At 51.9% G+C, this 15684-nt stretch overlaps 1 protein-coding gene across 1 annotated transcript in view; it reads left to right on the forward strand.

The window, feature by feature from the left end:
- Positions 1-2282: 2282 nt before the first annotated feature.
- ACOT11 (acyl-CoA thioesterase 11) overlaps positions 2283-15684 on the forward strand; it is a gene marked incomplete at its 3' end in the record, with an annotated part of 41313 nt that continues 27911 nt past the window's right edge. Inside the window, exon 1 of the mRNA XM_084242624.1 lies at positions 2283-2321. Coding sequence (XP_084098750.1) covers positions 2289-2321 — 33 coding nt within the window. The 5' untranslated portion in view covers positions 2283-2288. The remainder of the gene's footprint in view (positions 2322-15684) is intronic.

Here is a 15684-nt window from a genome sequence, read left to right on the forward strand (position 1 = left end):
TCCTCTCATAGGTCTAAGGGGAGCCTCTCTTTAGCAATGAGTTGTGGGTGGGGCCCTGGATTTGAGGTCAGAGACTTCCTGACTGTGACTTTGGGTGGCTCAGGTTTCAGCCTGGGCCTCAGTGTATTCGTCTGTAACATGGGGGTCTGCTCTGTGTCCCGTGAGCCTAAGACATTACAGACCTCTGGAGAGAGGGTGGGGTTGGGGACCTTCTTTTATTTGCTTAGTGAGGAATTGTCCTGGCTGCCTGTCTGTCACGTTATCTTGGGGATCTAGTGAGATAAGCTGTGCCCTCTCTGGACTGGTTTCCTTAGCAGTCTAGGAAGGTCTCTTGTTCACCTCACATATCTTTGGTCATGTCCAACATGTTCTTCATTCTCAGAAACTCCTTGACGTGTAAACCCTGTTTCCTGGCATTTGGGCATTCGAAGTCTTCCCCATCAGGTTCCCAACTTTTTCCTACAAGGTGAGGCTCCTTAGAGCCTCATGTATTTTTTTTCTGTTCCTGTTAGACCTTCCACCTTACCCTTCTTCTTAGCTTATCCACACCTATTCAGTCTCCAGCCAGTTCTAGTACCACCTCTTCCAAGAAGCCTCCTGATTGCTCCAACCTTCAGTTCTATCTTGAATCATCTTTCTAATTGTAAGGTGTGACCTTAATTTCTCATTTGTAGATAGTGAATTACTGACAGACTAAACTTTTTGGTGGACTAGACTGAACCATGAGAGTAGTAGAGATTGGAGTCCTTGACAACTAGAGCAGAAAGGTCCAGAATGAGGAGGGAATTTGCCCAAACAAAGTCACACAGAACATTAGTGAAAGAGGCTCTCCCATAATACAGGGCCTCAGGTTAAGGGGGAGATAGTATTAAATATGAATGAACTAGGATCAGTGAGGGCCAGAGCAAGGGACAGAGACCTCAGAATCAGGCTGACCTCTGTTCCAGCACCATGGTGCCACTGAGGGACCTGCTGGTGGGGCTGGGATATGGGCCAGCGGGAGGCCTGGCACACAGTAGATGCTCAGTTATTGTGAGGTTCTCATTATTACTCTAACCCCCTCGCCCATTTCTGCCCCCCCTTTCCCTGTATAACCACCATGTACTTTTTTTTTTTTTAAAGATTTATTTATTTATTTATACAAGCACTCGGTACAGTCAGAAACGTGGGAGGGTGAGAGAATTCACCAGAGCCAGAGTGGGGAGCAGAACAGGCAGACTAATGAAACACACTGCTGAGGGCAGCAGCAGGTGCGGCAGGAGAGGTCTTTGCGCCATGTGGGACCCTTGCCCGGCAGCCGGGGATCGAACCAGTGCTGCAGAGGCTGCGGGCAGCTTCGCAACCCAGCACTCAACCGCTGCGCCACCGGGGAGGCCCCATCATGTGCTTCTTTTTATTGTTCTGTCATGTAAAGTTTAGCATGCGTGTCCAGGCCTCTCCTTCAGTGTCTTGCAGAAGTGAGAGGAAGAAGGGAAATCCCGGCGGTCTCTCAGTCAGTGGTGACCACAGTGGGGCTGGATCGGTGCCTGGAGGACTGAACTCTGTGGCGCCAATGGGGTGGGATTTGGCAGGTGCCACTTATAAGTCATGCCGCCTATTTTAAGGAGGTGAGGAGGTGTGCCCTGTCCCTGGCCAGCAGCTGCTGGATGCCAACAGCCAGGAGTGGTGGGACAAGCGGACAGCACCCCCAAGGGTGAAGAGTCCTAGCAGGTGGTCTGTCATCTCTCTGGGAGGCTGCTGGCAGCTCTCTGGCCTCCTGCCACCTTCTGGCCTGACCTCTTGTGGATGAATGGAAACCTGGTTCCCACTTTTTTCAGTCTGACTGATTAGGGTGGGAGAACTGGGGACTCCCCAGTTGGTATGGGCCCCCCTAGAGCCAAGAGACTTGTGGCAAGCTAGCCAGTGGCCAGAAATTGGGGTAGCTAAGTTTGGCTGTGGCTGGAGGCAAAGTGAGTGCCTGGCAAGGTGCCCAGTGGTCGGGCACAGGGCCCCTTGCTGTGGCTGTGGTCCAGCTGGCAGCCTCTCTCTTTCTTCTTCATTGGGCAGGCACAAGAGCCTTCTGGGTGGGGAGGGGGGGTCCAAGAGAAGGGGGGCAGAGGGCAGTCTGAGGAGAGGTCAGGACAAGGTGATAACAGCTAGGCTCAGGAGGGGCGGGAGCTCAGAAGGAGGAGGAGCAGGAGGAGAGACCAGTCGGCTTCATTTGGAGCCAGAGTCTGGCCGTTGCTCAGGTGACCCGTCTCTGGAGGCTGCTGCCATCCGTGCAACCCAGCTACCCGGTGTCGGCTGCAATGATCCAGAATGTCGGAAATCAGCTTCGAAGGGTATGGAGGGTGGGTGGGGGAGGAGGGTGATTGGAGACAAAAGGGAGGGGACTAGAGGCTGGGGATCCTAAAAGAGGACGGAAGTTTCCATTTAAAGTCAGAAGTTCTGCATTTTCTCTCTCATTTTCCATGGACCATTTTCTCGATGTCTTTGGAAGAAGAAATTGCAGAACTCCTGAGCTGGTTTATTATAAACAACAATCCCCTAACAAGCCCCAGGGGCAGTTAGTTAGCTCCCTCGAGGGCTGGCCATGTTGAGTGGAATCTTCAGCAAGTTCTTTTCGTCTGGAATTCTACACCGGGGGTGTGTGTTTCTCCCCTTGGAGTTCTGAGCATGTTTCTGCTGGACGCCTGAGCTCCGTGGCTTTGTTGTTTAACGTCAGAGTTCAAGGCTCGAAGGCCATGGAGCTGCTGCAAGTTCCAGGGCTAGGGGTGTGTGTGTGTGAGTGAGGGCGTGGACAGGATGAAGCTAGGGGCGCTTGTGGGATCCTCTTGGGAAAACAAGTGCAGGACCATGTGAGGGCTGTTGAAAAATGTCCTGCAGGGTGACTTTGCAGAGAACGCCTCCCTGGAGCCTCAGAACAGGGACTTTGGAGTTGAGATTAAATGCTAGGCATGAGACAGACCCAGGTGCTTAGCAGTGCCTGGCGGGGGCCTTTGATCTGGTGAAAAGAGAAGGGTTCAGGATAGATGCGGAGAGGCTGTACTGGGTATACAGAAGGTTTGGGGGAGGAGCTTTTTTTTTTAAGATTTATTTTATTTATTTATGCATATAAGACCTGGGGTGCAGGCCAGAGGTGCAGGGGAGGGGGAAGTGAGAGGATTCACCAGAGACACAGGGGGGAGCAGAACAGACATACTGACTGAAATACATCACTGAGGGGAACAGTGGGCGAGATAGGAGAGGTCTGTGTTCCATGTGGGTCAGCTCCCTGGCAGGCCGGGGGATCGAACTGGTGCTGTAATAACTGGCTGTACCTTGATAGTGCTGTGTCTTTAACCCCTGCGCCACCAGGGAGGCCAGGAGGAACGTTTTTAAAAGGGGCAGGGACAAATAAAGAAATCTCTTGTTTAACCCTCCCTGGGTTTATACTGCCACCCAGCCCAGACCTCAGTACCCTCCTCTGCCCAATGCACAGTCTCCTCTCATATCTACCCCTGCCGGTCACCCTCCGTTAGAGTGCTTCTAGATGCTGCTGTTCAGATGCTGCTGTAGTCCAGCACTCACATTCCTTATTTGATACTATGGGATCTTGGTAACCTGGCCCCTGTGCACCTCTCTCTCCTCATTCCACCTTCCTGCCCCTGTGCAGTTTAGTATGCAGGCATATTGAACTACTGGCCTCAGTTCCCACCTTGGTTCTGTTCTCCATGCTCTTGTACATACTGTACTTTTGGCTAGAGTGTCCTCCAGCCTTCCCCTGCCTCCTGCAAACACATCTCCCTGGAAAATTCTGAGCCCCCAGATCTCAGGTCAGATGCTGCCTCCTCTAGAAAGACTTCCCAGATTTCTCTCAGCACAGTGAGCCCCTTCTCACCCCAGATTATTGGTGGACTTGCATGTCCATTTCTCCCACCAGCCAGTGAGTTGCAGGAGGCTGCTCTTGGTGCACAGGGCTGAGCCTGGCTCAGGCCCCAGGAAATGCCTAATGAATGACTGGGCACAGGCAACTTCCCAGGGAGGCCAAGGATCTGAGCAGCAGGGTCTTTTACTCCTGTCCCCTGAGAGCAGGCAGAGAGCTTTCTGTTCCTAACCTTGTGCCCTGTCATCTTTTACCCTTCATATCTTTTTTCCTATGAATCTTCATCAGCAGTTGGAGAAAAGGCAGCAGGAAAGGGACATAGCATTAGCACTTTTTTTTTTTTTTAAGATTTATTTATTTATTTATTTATTTATTTACACAAGCACTGGGTACAGTCAGAAGCACAGGAGGGTGAGAGAATTCACCAGAACCAGAGCGGGGAACAGAACAGGCAGACCGATGAAGAAATACATTGCTGAGGGGAGCAGTGGGCACGGCAGGAGAGGTCTGTCGCGCTGTGTGGGACCCTCACTGGCAGCCAGGGATCGAACCGGCACTACAGAGGCTGTGGGCACCTTCGCAGCCCAGCACTCAACCACTGTGCCACCAGGGAAGCCCAGCATTAGCACCTTTTTACTGAGATAACAGCAGTAACAAATCCTTGAACAGCAAGTCCTCAAATAACATTCTTTTGTTTAAAATTCTTATTCCAGAATTGCTTTCATATTTGTTGTTTTGCTTAAAGTCACAGTTTCCAAGAAACTATTGGCAGCGTGAAGAGAGGACTTAGCGTATAGCGATGACTGTCCTGGGCACCATAGCAAACTCTTTGCCTATATGACCTCATTTAGTTCTCTGTGAAGCAGGCACATTTATCATATCAGTGAGGAAACTGAGGCTCAGAGAGATTGAAGACTTGCCTAGGGTCGCACTGGAATGCAGTGACAGAGCTGGGATTTGAACTTGTGCAATCTGGCCCCTGTCTTTGAACTCTTAAAGAACCTGAGGCTTAATAAGAACCCCAGAGTGGGATTCCTGCCACATACCCTCACTCCTAGCCCGGGTGGCATTCTGTTTCCCCACGCTTTAGGAGTGGAGGTGGCTGTGGGGGCCCCTGGGTGACAGAGTAGACCTGGGTGACAGCTAGGCAATGTGCCAGCTAGGACATGGGTGACCGAGGTGACCACATGCCGGCTAGAACATTCTGACCTTGATCGCCTCCGTTGGACCATCGCCCGTTTGGCAGATCTTGGGCTCCCCTTATTTTTGAATCCCCCCCCCTTATTTTTGAATTCCCTTAGTTTCTCGGAAATACTGGAGGGCTTGTGCCTGTTTTCTGGGTTGTTGGCAGAGCTGTTTTTAATGAAAAGCAAGGAAACCAAAACCCTATCAAACTCTCTTCACTGGATACATACAAAGCAGATTAAGCTGGGATGCGAAGGGGCTCTCATGTAACCCCCGTTCATGGTGTTTAGGGAACCCTGTCAGTATCCTGTGGCACTGCTGACAGTGTTTTGGAGTCAGATGTTCTGGCTCTTACCCTCCGCTGGGTACCCAGCAAGCACTTGGCACGTGTGGGTGACTGAACGAATGAGTGAGGTGATGAGGGTGATGAGTTGGCTGCCAAGCTGGCGGGCGGCAGTGAAGTGCTGAGTACGTGCCTGGCGCTGCTGAAAGGTCTCCCTGTCCTGTCTCAGTCTTGCCTTTCTCAGTAGAGACCTTTCTCCTTCCCCATTCGAAATAATCAGTCTGTGCTGGGCACTGAGTCCCACACTCCTGGCCTGTGAGGGGAGGCGGGGGTGGGGGAGGGAGGTTGTTGCTGGCACCCTCTGGGAGGCTGTGCAACGCCTGGTTTTAGTCTCACCCAGGTCAACTCCCAGGAACATTTTTTGCTGTGAAAATGGTGATAGGGCTGTTAGTCCAGTTTCCCTGAGAAGCCCTGTGCCCAGGTATTGCTCCTGATAGTGTGTGAAAAGATCAGAAAAACTGCAACATCTGTGCACGTCTGCGTGTTGTTGGCTTACTGTGACGTGTACACTGTAGGAGCCCAGGCTGTTGCTGGGGGAGACACAGTGGAAAGGTAGTCAAATAAATAAATACCCAGTGAAAATCTGTGCTAAGTGCTGTGAATAGTAGTAATAATACAGAGTTGAATGCCACATAATCGGTACCTATGTGCTGAACATGCATTAATGCATTTATTCCTTGCAGCTACTCTGTGAAGTAGATCGTGTTATGGTGCCCAGGTTAAAGATGAAATGGAGACAGAGAGGTTAAGTAACTTGCCCAAGGTCACACAGCGATTAAGTGGCACTAAGGTTTAACTCTGCTGGAGAACAGAGAACTGTGAGAGAATAATAAGAGACTCAGGTCAGCGGAGAGCTCCTAGGAGATGAGCACGGAACAGAGGCCTGGCGGCTGAGAAGTATTCAGTCATGGGAAGAGCATTCCAGGCAGAGGGAACAGCATTCATCTGTAGGCTCCAGGCTAGGGGGAGCTTGGTGCCTCTGAGCTGCTGATTGGAGGTGGCAAGGACGGCTTGGAGCAGAGTGAATCAGAGCACAACAGCTGAAGGGGCTGAGATAAGCTTGAGGGGTACTGTAGGCCAGGTGGCTGGGCCCTGTAGGCAGGATTTAGGGTTCAGAGCACTGTGGGTTGTATTGTCTTGCCCACCAGACTGTGTGATCTTTGGAGACTTTCTGCTCCCCAGACTTGGTGTTAAGATATGCAGTCCACACACACTGAGCTTAGTCACTGGGAAACACATCATCATGGTTCCTCTCTTTGAAATGGCCAGTACCAAGAAGATCCCCGCTGCCTTCCCATCCACCTCGGCCACTCACCGTAGGGAGGTGGGTGATAGGGTCAACTCCCCAGTACATATAAGGCATGGAAAAGTGGATTAGTGTGCCTGGGCTTCTGCGGCTGGAGAGAGACCTGGAACCCTTACTTGCTAGGCTGGGACCCTATTCCAGCCCCATCTTGGCTGCCCAGAAAGTGACCTCACTGTCACATTCAGACCCCAGCCTTCTCTGCTGCTTGTGTGCGCTGATGAGCTGATCCAGGCTGCCTGCCTTCCTCACACCTTGCATATGCCAGGGGCTAGGGGAGATGGCACTATAGTCTGCACCAGGCAGGGCCATGCTGGCATCCCTGCCACTTCTGGATGACTGCTCACCCACTCTGTCCAACGCGGGTGCGAGTCCAGAGGCCCACCTTACAGCCACTAACTCTATTCCTGGAGGCCTCAGTTTCCTCACTTATGAACCAGGTCTGTTTCTGTGGATCTTGCTAGATTATTGGCAGATGAAAGAGTGGAGGAATATAGAACTGGGACATGGAAAATATTGGTTCTTTCCTTTTCCTCTCATCCAGACTTCAGTTCCCTCAGTGGGTCAGTGACATTTAATTGGATGAGATGGTCACAGTTACCTTTTTGTTGACTACCTACTAAGTGTCAGGCATACTTAAAGTTCCCAACAGTTCTGCAAGGTGCCATTGCTCAATGCCTCTGGCATTGAGCCATTGGGAGCTAGTTAGAGAATTCAAAGTCTTGTGAGCCTCCAAGTCACCGTCTTCAGGAGCTCTGGTGCAGGGGCTCTTCTTATCCAGGGGCAACCTGCTGAGTGGAGGCAGTGACACTTCTGCTTTCTGCTTTTGTCCTGTGGCTCCAGGGACAGATGGTGCTGCTGCTGGGTCCTCCTCCGGCACCCTGGGCACAGGCCTGTGTGTCCCTGCCATTTCCCAGGAGCAGCCTCCTTGCGGGGAGGAGGTGGCATCAGGGCAGTGAGAGAAAGGACTAGAGTCTGGTGCTTTGGGAACACAGGGAGACTCAGGCTGGACCTGTCTTCAGGTGCCCTGAGACTGATGGGGAGACGGTGCGCAGTACAGGTCCATGATTACAGTGCAGGGTGGCCTGAGACAGAGAAAACCCGGGGGTGGCCCCTCACAACCTAGGGGGCTGGCTGGTCTCCCTAGAGGTGATGGGCTAGCTGGGCCTTGAAAGCTCTCCCAGGTAGGGAACATGGTCCAGGCAGAGGCACCTATGGGACTAGTGAGAGAACTTGGTAGTGACCTTTTGGGGCCCCACTGTCCATGTAATATGTATTTCCTGCTTGGAGATTTTTCAGTAGTAATAATTGGCCCTCGGCAAATTGGGCATTTCTTTCTTTTTCTTTCTTCTTTTTTTTTTTTTTTTAAGATTTATTTATTTATTTATACAAGCACTGTGTAAAGTCAGAAGCCCGGGAGGATGAGAGAATTCACCAGAGCCAGAGGAGAGCAGAGGAGGCAGATTGACGAAATACACTGCTGAGGGGAGCAGCAGGCAATACACTGCTGAGGGGAGCAGCAGGCGGCAGGAAAGGTCTGCGCACCATGTGGGACCCTCGCCTGGTGGCCGGGGATTGAACCAGCGCTGCAGAGGCTGCGGGCAGCTTCGCAACCCAGCGCTCAACCGCTGCGCCACCGGGGAGGCCCTGGGCATTTCTTAATATCAGTAGGTGTTAAGTGTCAGATATTTTTTGGAGAGGAAGTCTAACGAATTGAAGGGGCTTTGGAAGTGGGAAAAGCAAGATCCCAGCCCCACCATTCATGGCCAGAGTACCTTAGGGGTTCTTACTGGTAGTCGGGGGTCTCAGTTCTGTTTTTATTTTAATTAAGGTGACATTAGGATACTCCCTCCCCGCCATCAGGAGACACCATCATAGTGCACCCAGCATCGAATCACCCCACAGTCCCCCTCCATAGACCACCTGCTGCCTTCCCTCTTTGTTCTTACCCTCCCTCACCCCTGCTATCAGCTCTGTTTTGCGTGCAAGAAGGATAATTTTATTTCCGAGGGTCTTGGTGCTGGTTAAATGATATTATGGCTATAAAGCCTCTATTTTAAGGTAGATAGAGACCTGGAACATAATAGCTGCTCAAAAATTATGAGGGAGTTGAGGGGAGAAGGGAGATGCTTGCCAGAGGGCACAAACCTCTTGTGTAAGGTGACTGGGTTCTGGAGACCTAAAGTACAGCATTGTGACTGTAGTTAATAATAATTAATTGCATTCTTGATATTTGCTAAGAATGTAGTTCTCAAGGGTTGTCACCCTTACCCCCCAAAGAGGGTAATTGGGAGGTGATGGATATGTTAATTCGCTTAATTGTGGTGATCATTTCACAATATGTATGTAGATCAAAAGCATTACCTTATATATACAATTTTTATTTGTCAATTATATTGCAGAAAACTGGAAATAATTAGAGTGAGGCAAAGAGAGGGCAGGGAGACCAGGACCTGGCTTGTCCTCAGAGAGCTCCTTGTCTCCTGGTGTGTGCACCCACTGCATAGCCTCAGGGTTCTAGAACACTGTCTACCTCCTCTGGTTGTTCAGAAGCCTCATGAGTCAGCTGGCTGGCTGGCAGCACCCCTGCTGTGGCCTCCAGGGGACCCTGGACCCTCCCACTCCTTGCTTTGTCCTATTTTAACCTCTAGAACAGGCTTTGATCCTCCTTGAGGGTGTGGTCCTGCTTCTAGGCCTGAGAACTGGTCAGAGGTTGGAAAGAGGAGTGGCCCTTAGGCCTTCAGAGTAGCCTTGGGTTTACAGCTCCAGTCTGCAGCTCCTCGGCCCTGCCAGGTGGGTCTCAATTTCCTTTGGATCTCTTAAGGTCTCCTGTTCCTCTGTGGGGATGCTGCCTCTGTGAGCAGAGGCAGGACAGATGGGAGGTCTGAGGTCAGAAGACTCCCACTGTCTCCCTGCTAGTGACTACCCCTTTCTCAGCCTGTTTCTTTATCCGTAACAGGGAGGTGGAGGTAATCATGGTCTCTTGTGTTTGAGACTACTTTGTGCCAAGCAGGTTAGTGCCATGCTGACACAGAGATGAGGCTTACGAGGTAATGTGGGCTGCCTATATGGTTTAAGAGCAGCGGGGAATGTGGGGAAAGGTGGACGGCAGAGAAGGAGCCCAAAAATTCAACGACTTGAGGACAAGGGAAGGGGTCCTCCCTGGAAGAGAGCAGGGAGGAGCAGGCATAGCTTTGTTTCCCAGTACCCCTTTTTCTCCTGCCAGGACCTCCTGGGACTCTCTGAGTTTACCTGACCATCACCCACCCTTGCTTTTGAAGATTAAAATAGAATTTCTAGGCAGCAAAGCCAGAAAAGGTGTGCCTCACTGTGCAAACTAGTTCTCAGCTGGGCAAACAGGAGGCTGGGAGGGACTTCTGAGACTGGCAGGCCCTTTGGACAAGCTGCAGTGGGGTGATAATGGTGGTTGGAGTGTTGAGAGCCCCACAGTCCAGGTGGGGTGGATTGGCCAGAGCCCCCTCGGCCCCCTCCAGCTCTTTCTCCATATCTTTTTTTTTTTAAATTTCTTTTTTTTAAAAATTTATTTATACAAGCACTGGGTATAGTCAGAAGCGTGGGAGGGTGAGAGGATTCGCCAGAGCCAGAGTGGGGAACAGAGCAGGCAGACTGACGAAGTACACTGCTGAGGAGAGCAGCAGGCGGCAGGAGAGGTCTGCACGCCATGTGGGACCCTCGCCTGGGGGCTGAGGATCGAACAGGTGCTGCAGAGGCTGTGGGCAGCTTCACAACCCAGCACTCAACCGCTGCACCACCGGGAAGGCCCTCTTTCTCCATTTCTTCTGGAAGGCTGAGAGCCATGTGGAGCCATGGAGGGGCTCCAAAGTGCTAGGCCCTGTCTCAGAAGTACCCCCAGATTGGGTGATCTGCTCTCCCTCCAGGGCTGGTGACCCCCTGCAGCACCCCGGTGGGGCTTTGAGGTGGAAGGACCCAAGTCCACTCTCTCCTCTGACTTTTATTGACCAAGAGAGTACTTGGGGGATCTTTCCATGTCCCCTGAGTTTCCTTTTCCTCAACCTTAAAATGAGGATTCCTGCTTGGAGTTGGAGTTGAGAATTAAAGGACTCCCTGGGTGGGAAATGTCCTCCTACCTTGCCCAGGGTCCCTACTCAGGCTCCTTAACAGGCCCCTTCTTCCTGCCTAACCCTTAAATAGCTCTGTCTCCTTGGATGGTAGTTACTATGGCTTTATGACAAACTATCCCAAACTTAATGGCCTAAAACAAGAACTGTTTTATTATATTTTGAGATTTTGTGGGTCAGGAATTCAGTCAGGGCCCGGCTGGATGATGGTTCTACTCTCTGTGGCCCTGATGGAGGTTGCTTCATGGCATTCAGCTGCCAGATGGGCTAAACCTGGGGTATTCGAGGTGACCTCACTGGAATGCTAGCACGGTTGGGGGTTGGGCTTGCCTGGAACTGTCATCCCAGGCACCCACATGGGGCCTTTTCTGTATGATGGTAGTCTAGTGTCCCAACTGGCAACTGGCTCCACCAGAGCAAGAGGTCCCAGAGGCCTGGGTAGAAGTTGCCAGGCTTCTCAGAAGTCACTAGTTGAAATGTCACTTAGGGTGACTGGATTCAAGGGGAAGGGATTAGACTTGACCTTGTCAGAAGGAGGAGGAGCAAAGAGTTGGCAGCCATGTTTGACCTACGTCAAGGCTACAGAGTCCCATGGACCTTAAATGCCCACAAGCTCTTGTGAGCAAGAGGTGCAACCTCTTCTCCAGGGAGCTACAAACTTGAACATTCAAACACCTCCTTGACATCTCTTTAAACGTTTAATGGGATCTCAAAAATTCTTGATTTTACCTGCTGCTTATTTCTTCCGTAGTGTCCCCCAATTCAGGGAGCAATACCACCATCCACCAGCCATTACACCATCCACCAGCCATTACACAGGGAGCTGTCACTGTTGAACTTGTGAACAGATGAAATCATGATGCCATTTTTGCGTGAACCACCACTGAGCAGAGCTACCCCAGCATGCATCTAACTGCAAGCAAAGTGACAGTAACAGGAAAACTTAAATGTAGGCTGATACCATGAATCTTGTTTCTTTCCATCTACTTGGTTTTATGTTTATATGTTACCACCTTTCTGGCGACCACCTATGACCAGGTGTGTCTGCATTCAAGCCATGTGATCAAATGTGAACAGAGCAGACAAATGTGGGGTTCCGCTGGCAACATCCCAGGTTCAATTTAGCAGTGTAGGTTCTGGCTATATGCAAACATAAAATAGGCCTATCCCTGCCCCAGGGGTCTCTTCCCACATGAGAGGACAAGGCACTGAACTGTCCAGTGAATGAAGCTGGTTTTTAGTGATCTCTGCCTTCAGTTCCAAGAAGCCCTTTCCTCTGCGAGGGGTTTTGACCTTTTAGGGTCCCAGCAGTTGTCAAGTCTGGTTAGACTGTGTGTGGACATCTGTGGGAGGCCTGTGTGGGCTGCCTCAGGCTCTACTCTGTTCACTGCCTTGATTTGTGGCTGAAATGAAGCTCTAGGAGTAGACAGACTGCACGTTCAACGGGCAGTGCCAGGAGGGAAATGGAATGTGATTGTCACAAAAAGGGTTTGGAATGCATGTCTGCTACCCACCTCAGCCGAGAACTTCCTGGCAGCTCTCCTGTCCCCCTGGAGGTGGGTCCTCATCTTTGAGCTTGGCATGGGCTCTTTGAAGGCCACCTGGCCAGTAGTGCAGGTGTCTGCAGCCCCCAGGGACCTGTGTGACCCTTCCTGGCAAGGATGATGCCATGTGTCATTTACAATGCCCCCACTTTTTAACAGTCAAGACCTAAGACTTTCTAAGCACTTGCGTGTATGATCTCCTTGAATCCTCTTAATGACATTACTATTCCATTTTATAAATGTGGAATAAGTGAATGGCTTAAGGTTGTCCTTAAGGTTGTCCAGGGACACAGAGGTGGATTCCAACACAAACTCTATCCTTCTTTCTCTCTTGCCAGCCTCTGGGCTTTCCGGTTTTATTCCTTCTCTCTCTCTGCTCTACTCACCGATGGAGATGTGGAATAAATTATTATCAGGGAAAGTTTCCCAAACATCTTATGTATGGAAAAGTATACAGATTCTTCTGAGACAGTATAGGGCATATAGGGGTGATAAGACCATCTTGCAGCCAGAGAGCTGAGGCCCAGGGAAGCCCTGGAGTTGTGCTAAGTGCCCGGTAAAGAATTGTGGGAGTGTCCGCTTAGCTCAGCCTCCTCCGCCAGAGACCAGGCCAGGTCTGCTTCTGAGACCTGGCAACTCTGGGCCTTGTGAGGAGTCCCTGAATGTGCCCCCTTGCCATTCCTCCTTCTGAGGTCTGCTTCACTGCTCCTTAGTTTAAGGGAACGTGTTCGTGGATAACGTCACTGCTGTTCTCACCACTCTGCTCTGCTTGGGAATGGTTTCTTGAACACTTTGGGAAAAGGTCCGTGTGTTATGTGTGGCGAAGCTGGGTGAGGTGGGAATGAGGAGCCAGAGCAGGGCAGAGCTGGGTGGGCAGGGCCACTGGAGACTGGCTGGGACCTTGGGAGGGCGTGGGGATGAGACCTGGGAGGTGCTGCCTGAGGGTTGGAGGTGAAGGGGCCCCACTGCTGGGGAGTCTGGACACTGCTGCTCAGTAGGAGGGGCCTGCAGGGACTGGAGAAGCAGTTGGGGCCTCCAAGGGGCCTCCAAGGGGCCACCAGGCTGCCAGCTTCCTGGGTCAGGAAGTCCCAGCTGCAGCCAGAATCCCGCAGGGCTGAGAGCAGCTCACGCCTGAGGAATGTGTGCAGCAGGGAGGCTGGAAGGGGGGCCCTTTCCTGCCCCTCCTTATTTCTCTCTCTGCAGAGAGTGTGTATGTGTTTCTCTTCCCTTCTACTTGTTCTGCTCCCTCCCAGTTTCTATTCTTTGACCGCATGGTTTTTCTATTCTCTCTTGCCCTCTCTTCGCTCCTTCTTCCTCCCTCTCTGCAAGCTCTCTCCCTTCTTCTCCCTCTTCCCTCTTCTCATTCTCACCCCCTCTTCCCCTTGCCCTCCTGGAGGGGGATGCATAATGACTCTAGCTGGTGTGCCCAGCTCCCAGGTAAATGGAATTGTTTGTGGGATGGCATGCCCATCACCTGGCCACCTGTTGCCATGGTGATCCAGAGGCAGTATCAGGCTGCTCTGGGCTGTCTGGCAGGGAGGCCATGAGGGCTGTGGTGTGGAGAGGGTCTGGGCCTGTTCTTCAATCTCTGAAGTGTCCACCCGCTGCCAGGGGCTCCAGCATGGAGGTGTTGCCTGTGAATGTGGGTTCCAGGCTGGGTGCTTTCAGAGAGGCTCCCCTGGGGGGCTGCTTGGTGGGGGGCACTCACAATTGGGATCAGACTTCCCATGTTCAGATCCCCTTGCCTCTTTCTGGGGTCTGCTGGAGGTAGGGAGTGGGAGGTGGCAAACAGCCCCAGGAGGAAGCCACAGGGAGGCAGCTGTCATTGGCACTGGGGGAGGGGGCGGGTGAAAGGACTCTGACAGACCTGCTCCTTGGTGGAAGGGTTTACTGCAGGAGGGAGTGGCCCCTGAGTCTGGGATTGAGCAAACTCTTGTCCCTTGTCGGGCAGTTACCGGAAGGGTATATGTGGAAGCTGAGATTCCTGCACCTGAGAGGGCCCATCTAGTTACTATGAGGCTCCCTCCCGCTCCTGAGGGATTACAGTGTCCGACGTCCAGCTCACAGAGAGCTTGCAGTTCCCTCCCTGGTGGCGACCACCTCGCCCCCTCACAGGCTGGGCCTTGACCCTGACTGTGCTGGGGGAGGTCCTAGGACCACAGTGGTGGAGCAGTCAGGCCCTAAAGAGGAGCCGGAAGACGAGGAGGGAAGAACCCCTGCAGCCCTTTCCTCTTCCCCTCCTTTGTGGCTCAGGACAGCTCTGCCAAGTACAATTCTCATTTCACATAGGACTAAACTGGCCTGTGGGGGGCGCCCAGTTGCTGAACCAGGAATCACTGGGTGGAGAGAGGGAAGCAGGTTGGCCCAGACCCCTGCACGTCTGCTTGTTGCCTGGGATTCACAGGCCGCCTCCCTGATTGTAGAACCTGTTCTCCTGCACTGCCTCTCTTGGCTACATTGCTGTTTCTCCAAAGTGAGAAAAGAGGCTGCGGGTGTCCATGGTGGTTTAGGGCAGACAAGTCCCCGTGTAGTCCAAGACCCCATTCTCTCCAGCCTCCTTGAAACAATGCTCTCTCCTGTTTGCACAGCACTTCACAGCTAGCTGCTAGCCAGCGCTTTTAGTCTTGGGGTCTCCTTTCATCCTCACCCTACTCTTGGATGGAGATAGGTGGGAGGTATTTGTCTCAACTTCTTTTTTTTAAAGATTTATTTATTTTTATACAAGAATTGGGGTACAGGCCAGAGATCCCGGGGGTGAGAGGATTCACCAGAGACAGAGCGGGGAACAGAACAGGCAGACTGACTGAAGTACACTGCTGAAGGGAGTAGTGGGTGAGGCAGGAGAGGTCTGTCCCACCATGTGGGTTTCTCCCTGGCCAGCTGGGAATCAAACTTGTGCTGCAGTGGCTGCGGATTGCTTCATAGGTTGAGTCTTAATCCTTGCGCCACCAGGGAGGCCCTGTCTCAACTTCTTAATAACTTATCCAAGGTCTGCTTGTCTCTAGGTCCTTTCGCATAAGACCTTGAAGAGTTCAGGTTCTGTGCCTCAGTTTCCCCCTCCATACAAGCAGGCAGTTGTAATCAGTCTTTAAAGTCCTTCCCAACTCTCAAGGTGGAGGAAAACAGGTTGAGGCAGGCTGCCTGAGATTAAGTCCTGACTTCAGCGTTCAGTGCTAGGGCACCTGTGGACTTCCTTGGGCTTGGTGCTCTGTGTCTCTCGCTGATGATGACACCTCAGCTATGTGTCAGATGACTTAGGAATGGGAAATTGTTCAGGAAATGCCCTCCCCAGCTCCTCTGGTCCCTGGTGGGCTCCTCCATGGGGCCTGTGGTGTTCTCAGCCTAACTGGCTGAGGGTAGTGTTA

This window comes from Talpa europaea, assembly GCF_964194135.1.
Source record: "Talpa europaea genome assembly, chromosome: 9".
Classification (NCBI taxonomy): Eukaryota; Metazoa; Chordata; class Mammalia; order Eulipotyphla; family Talpidae; genus Talpa; species Talpa europaea.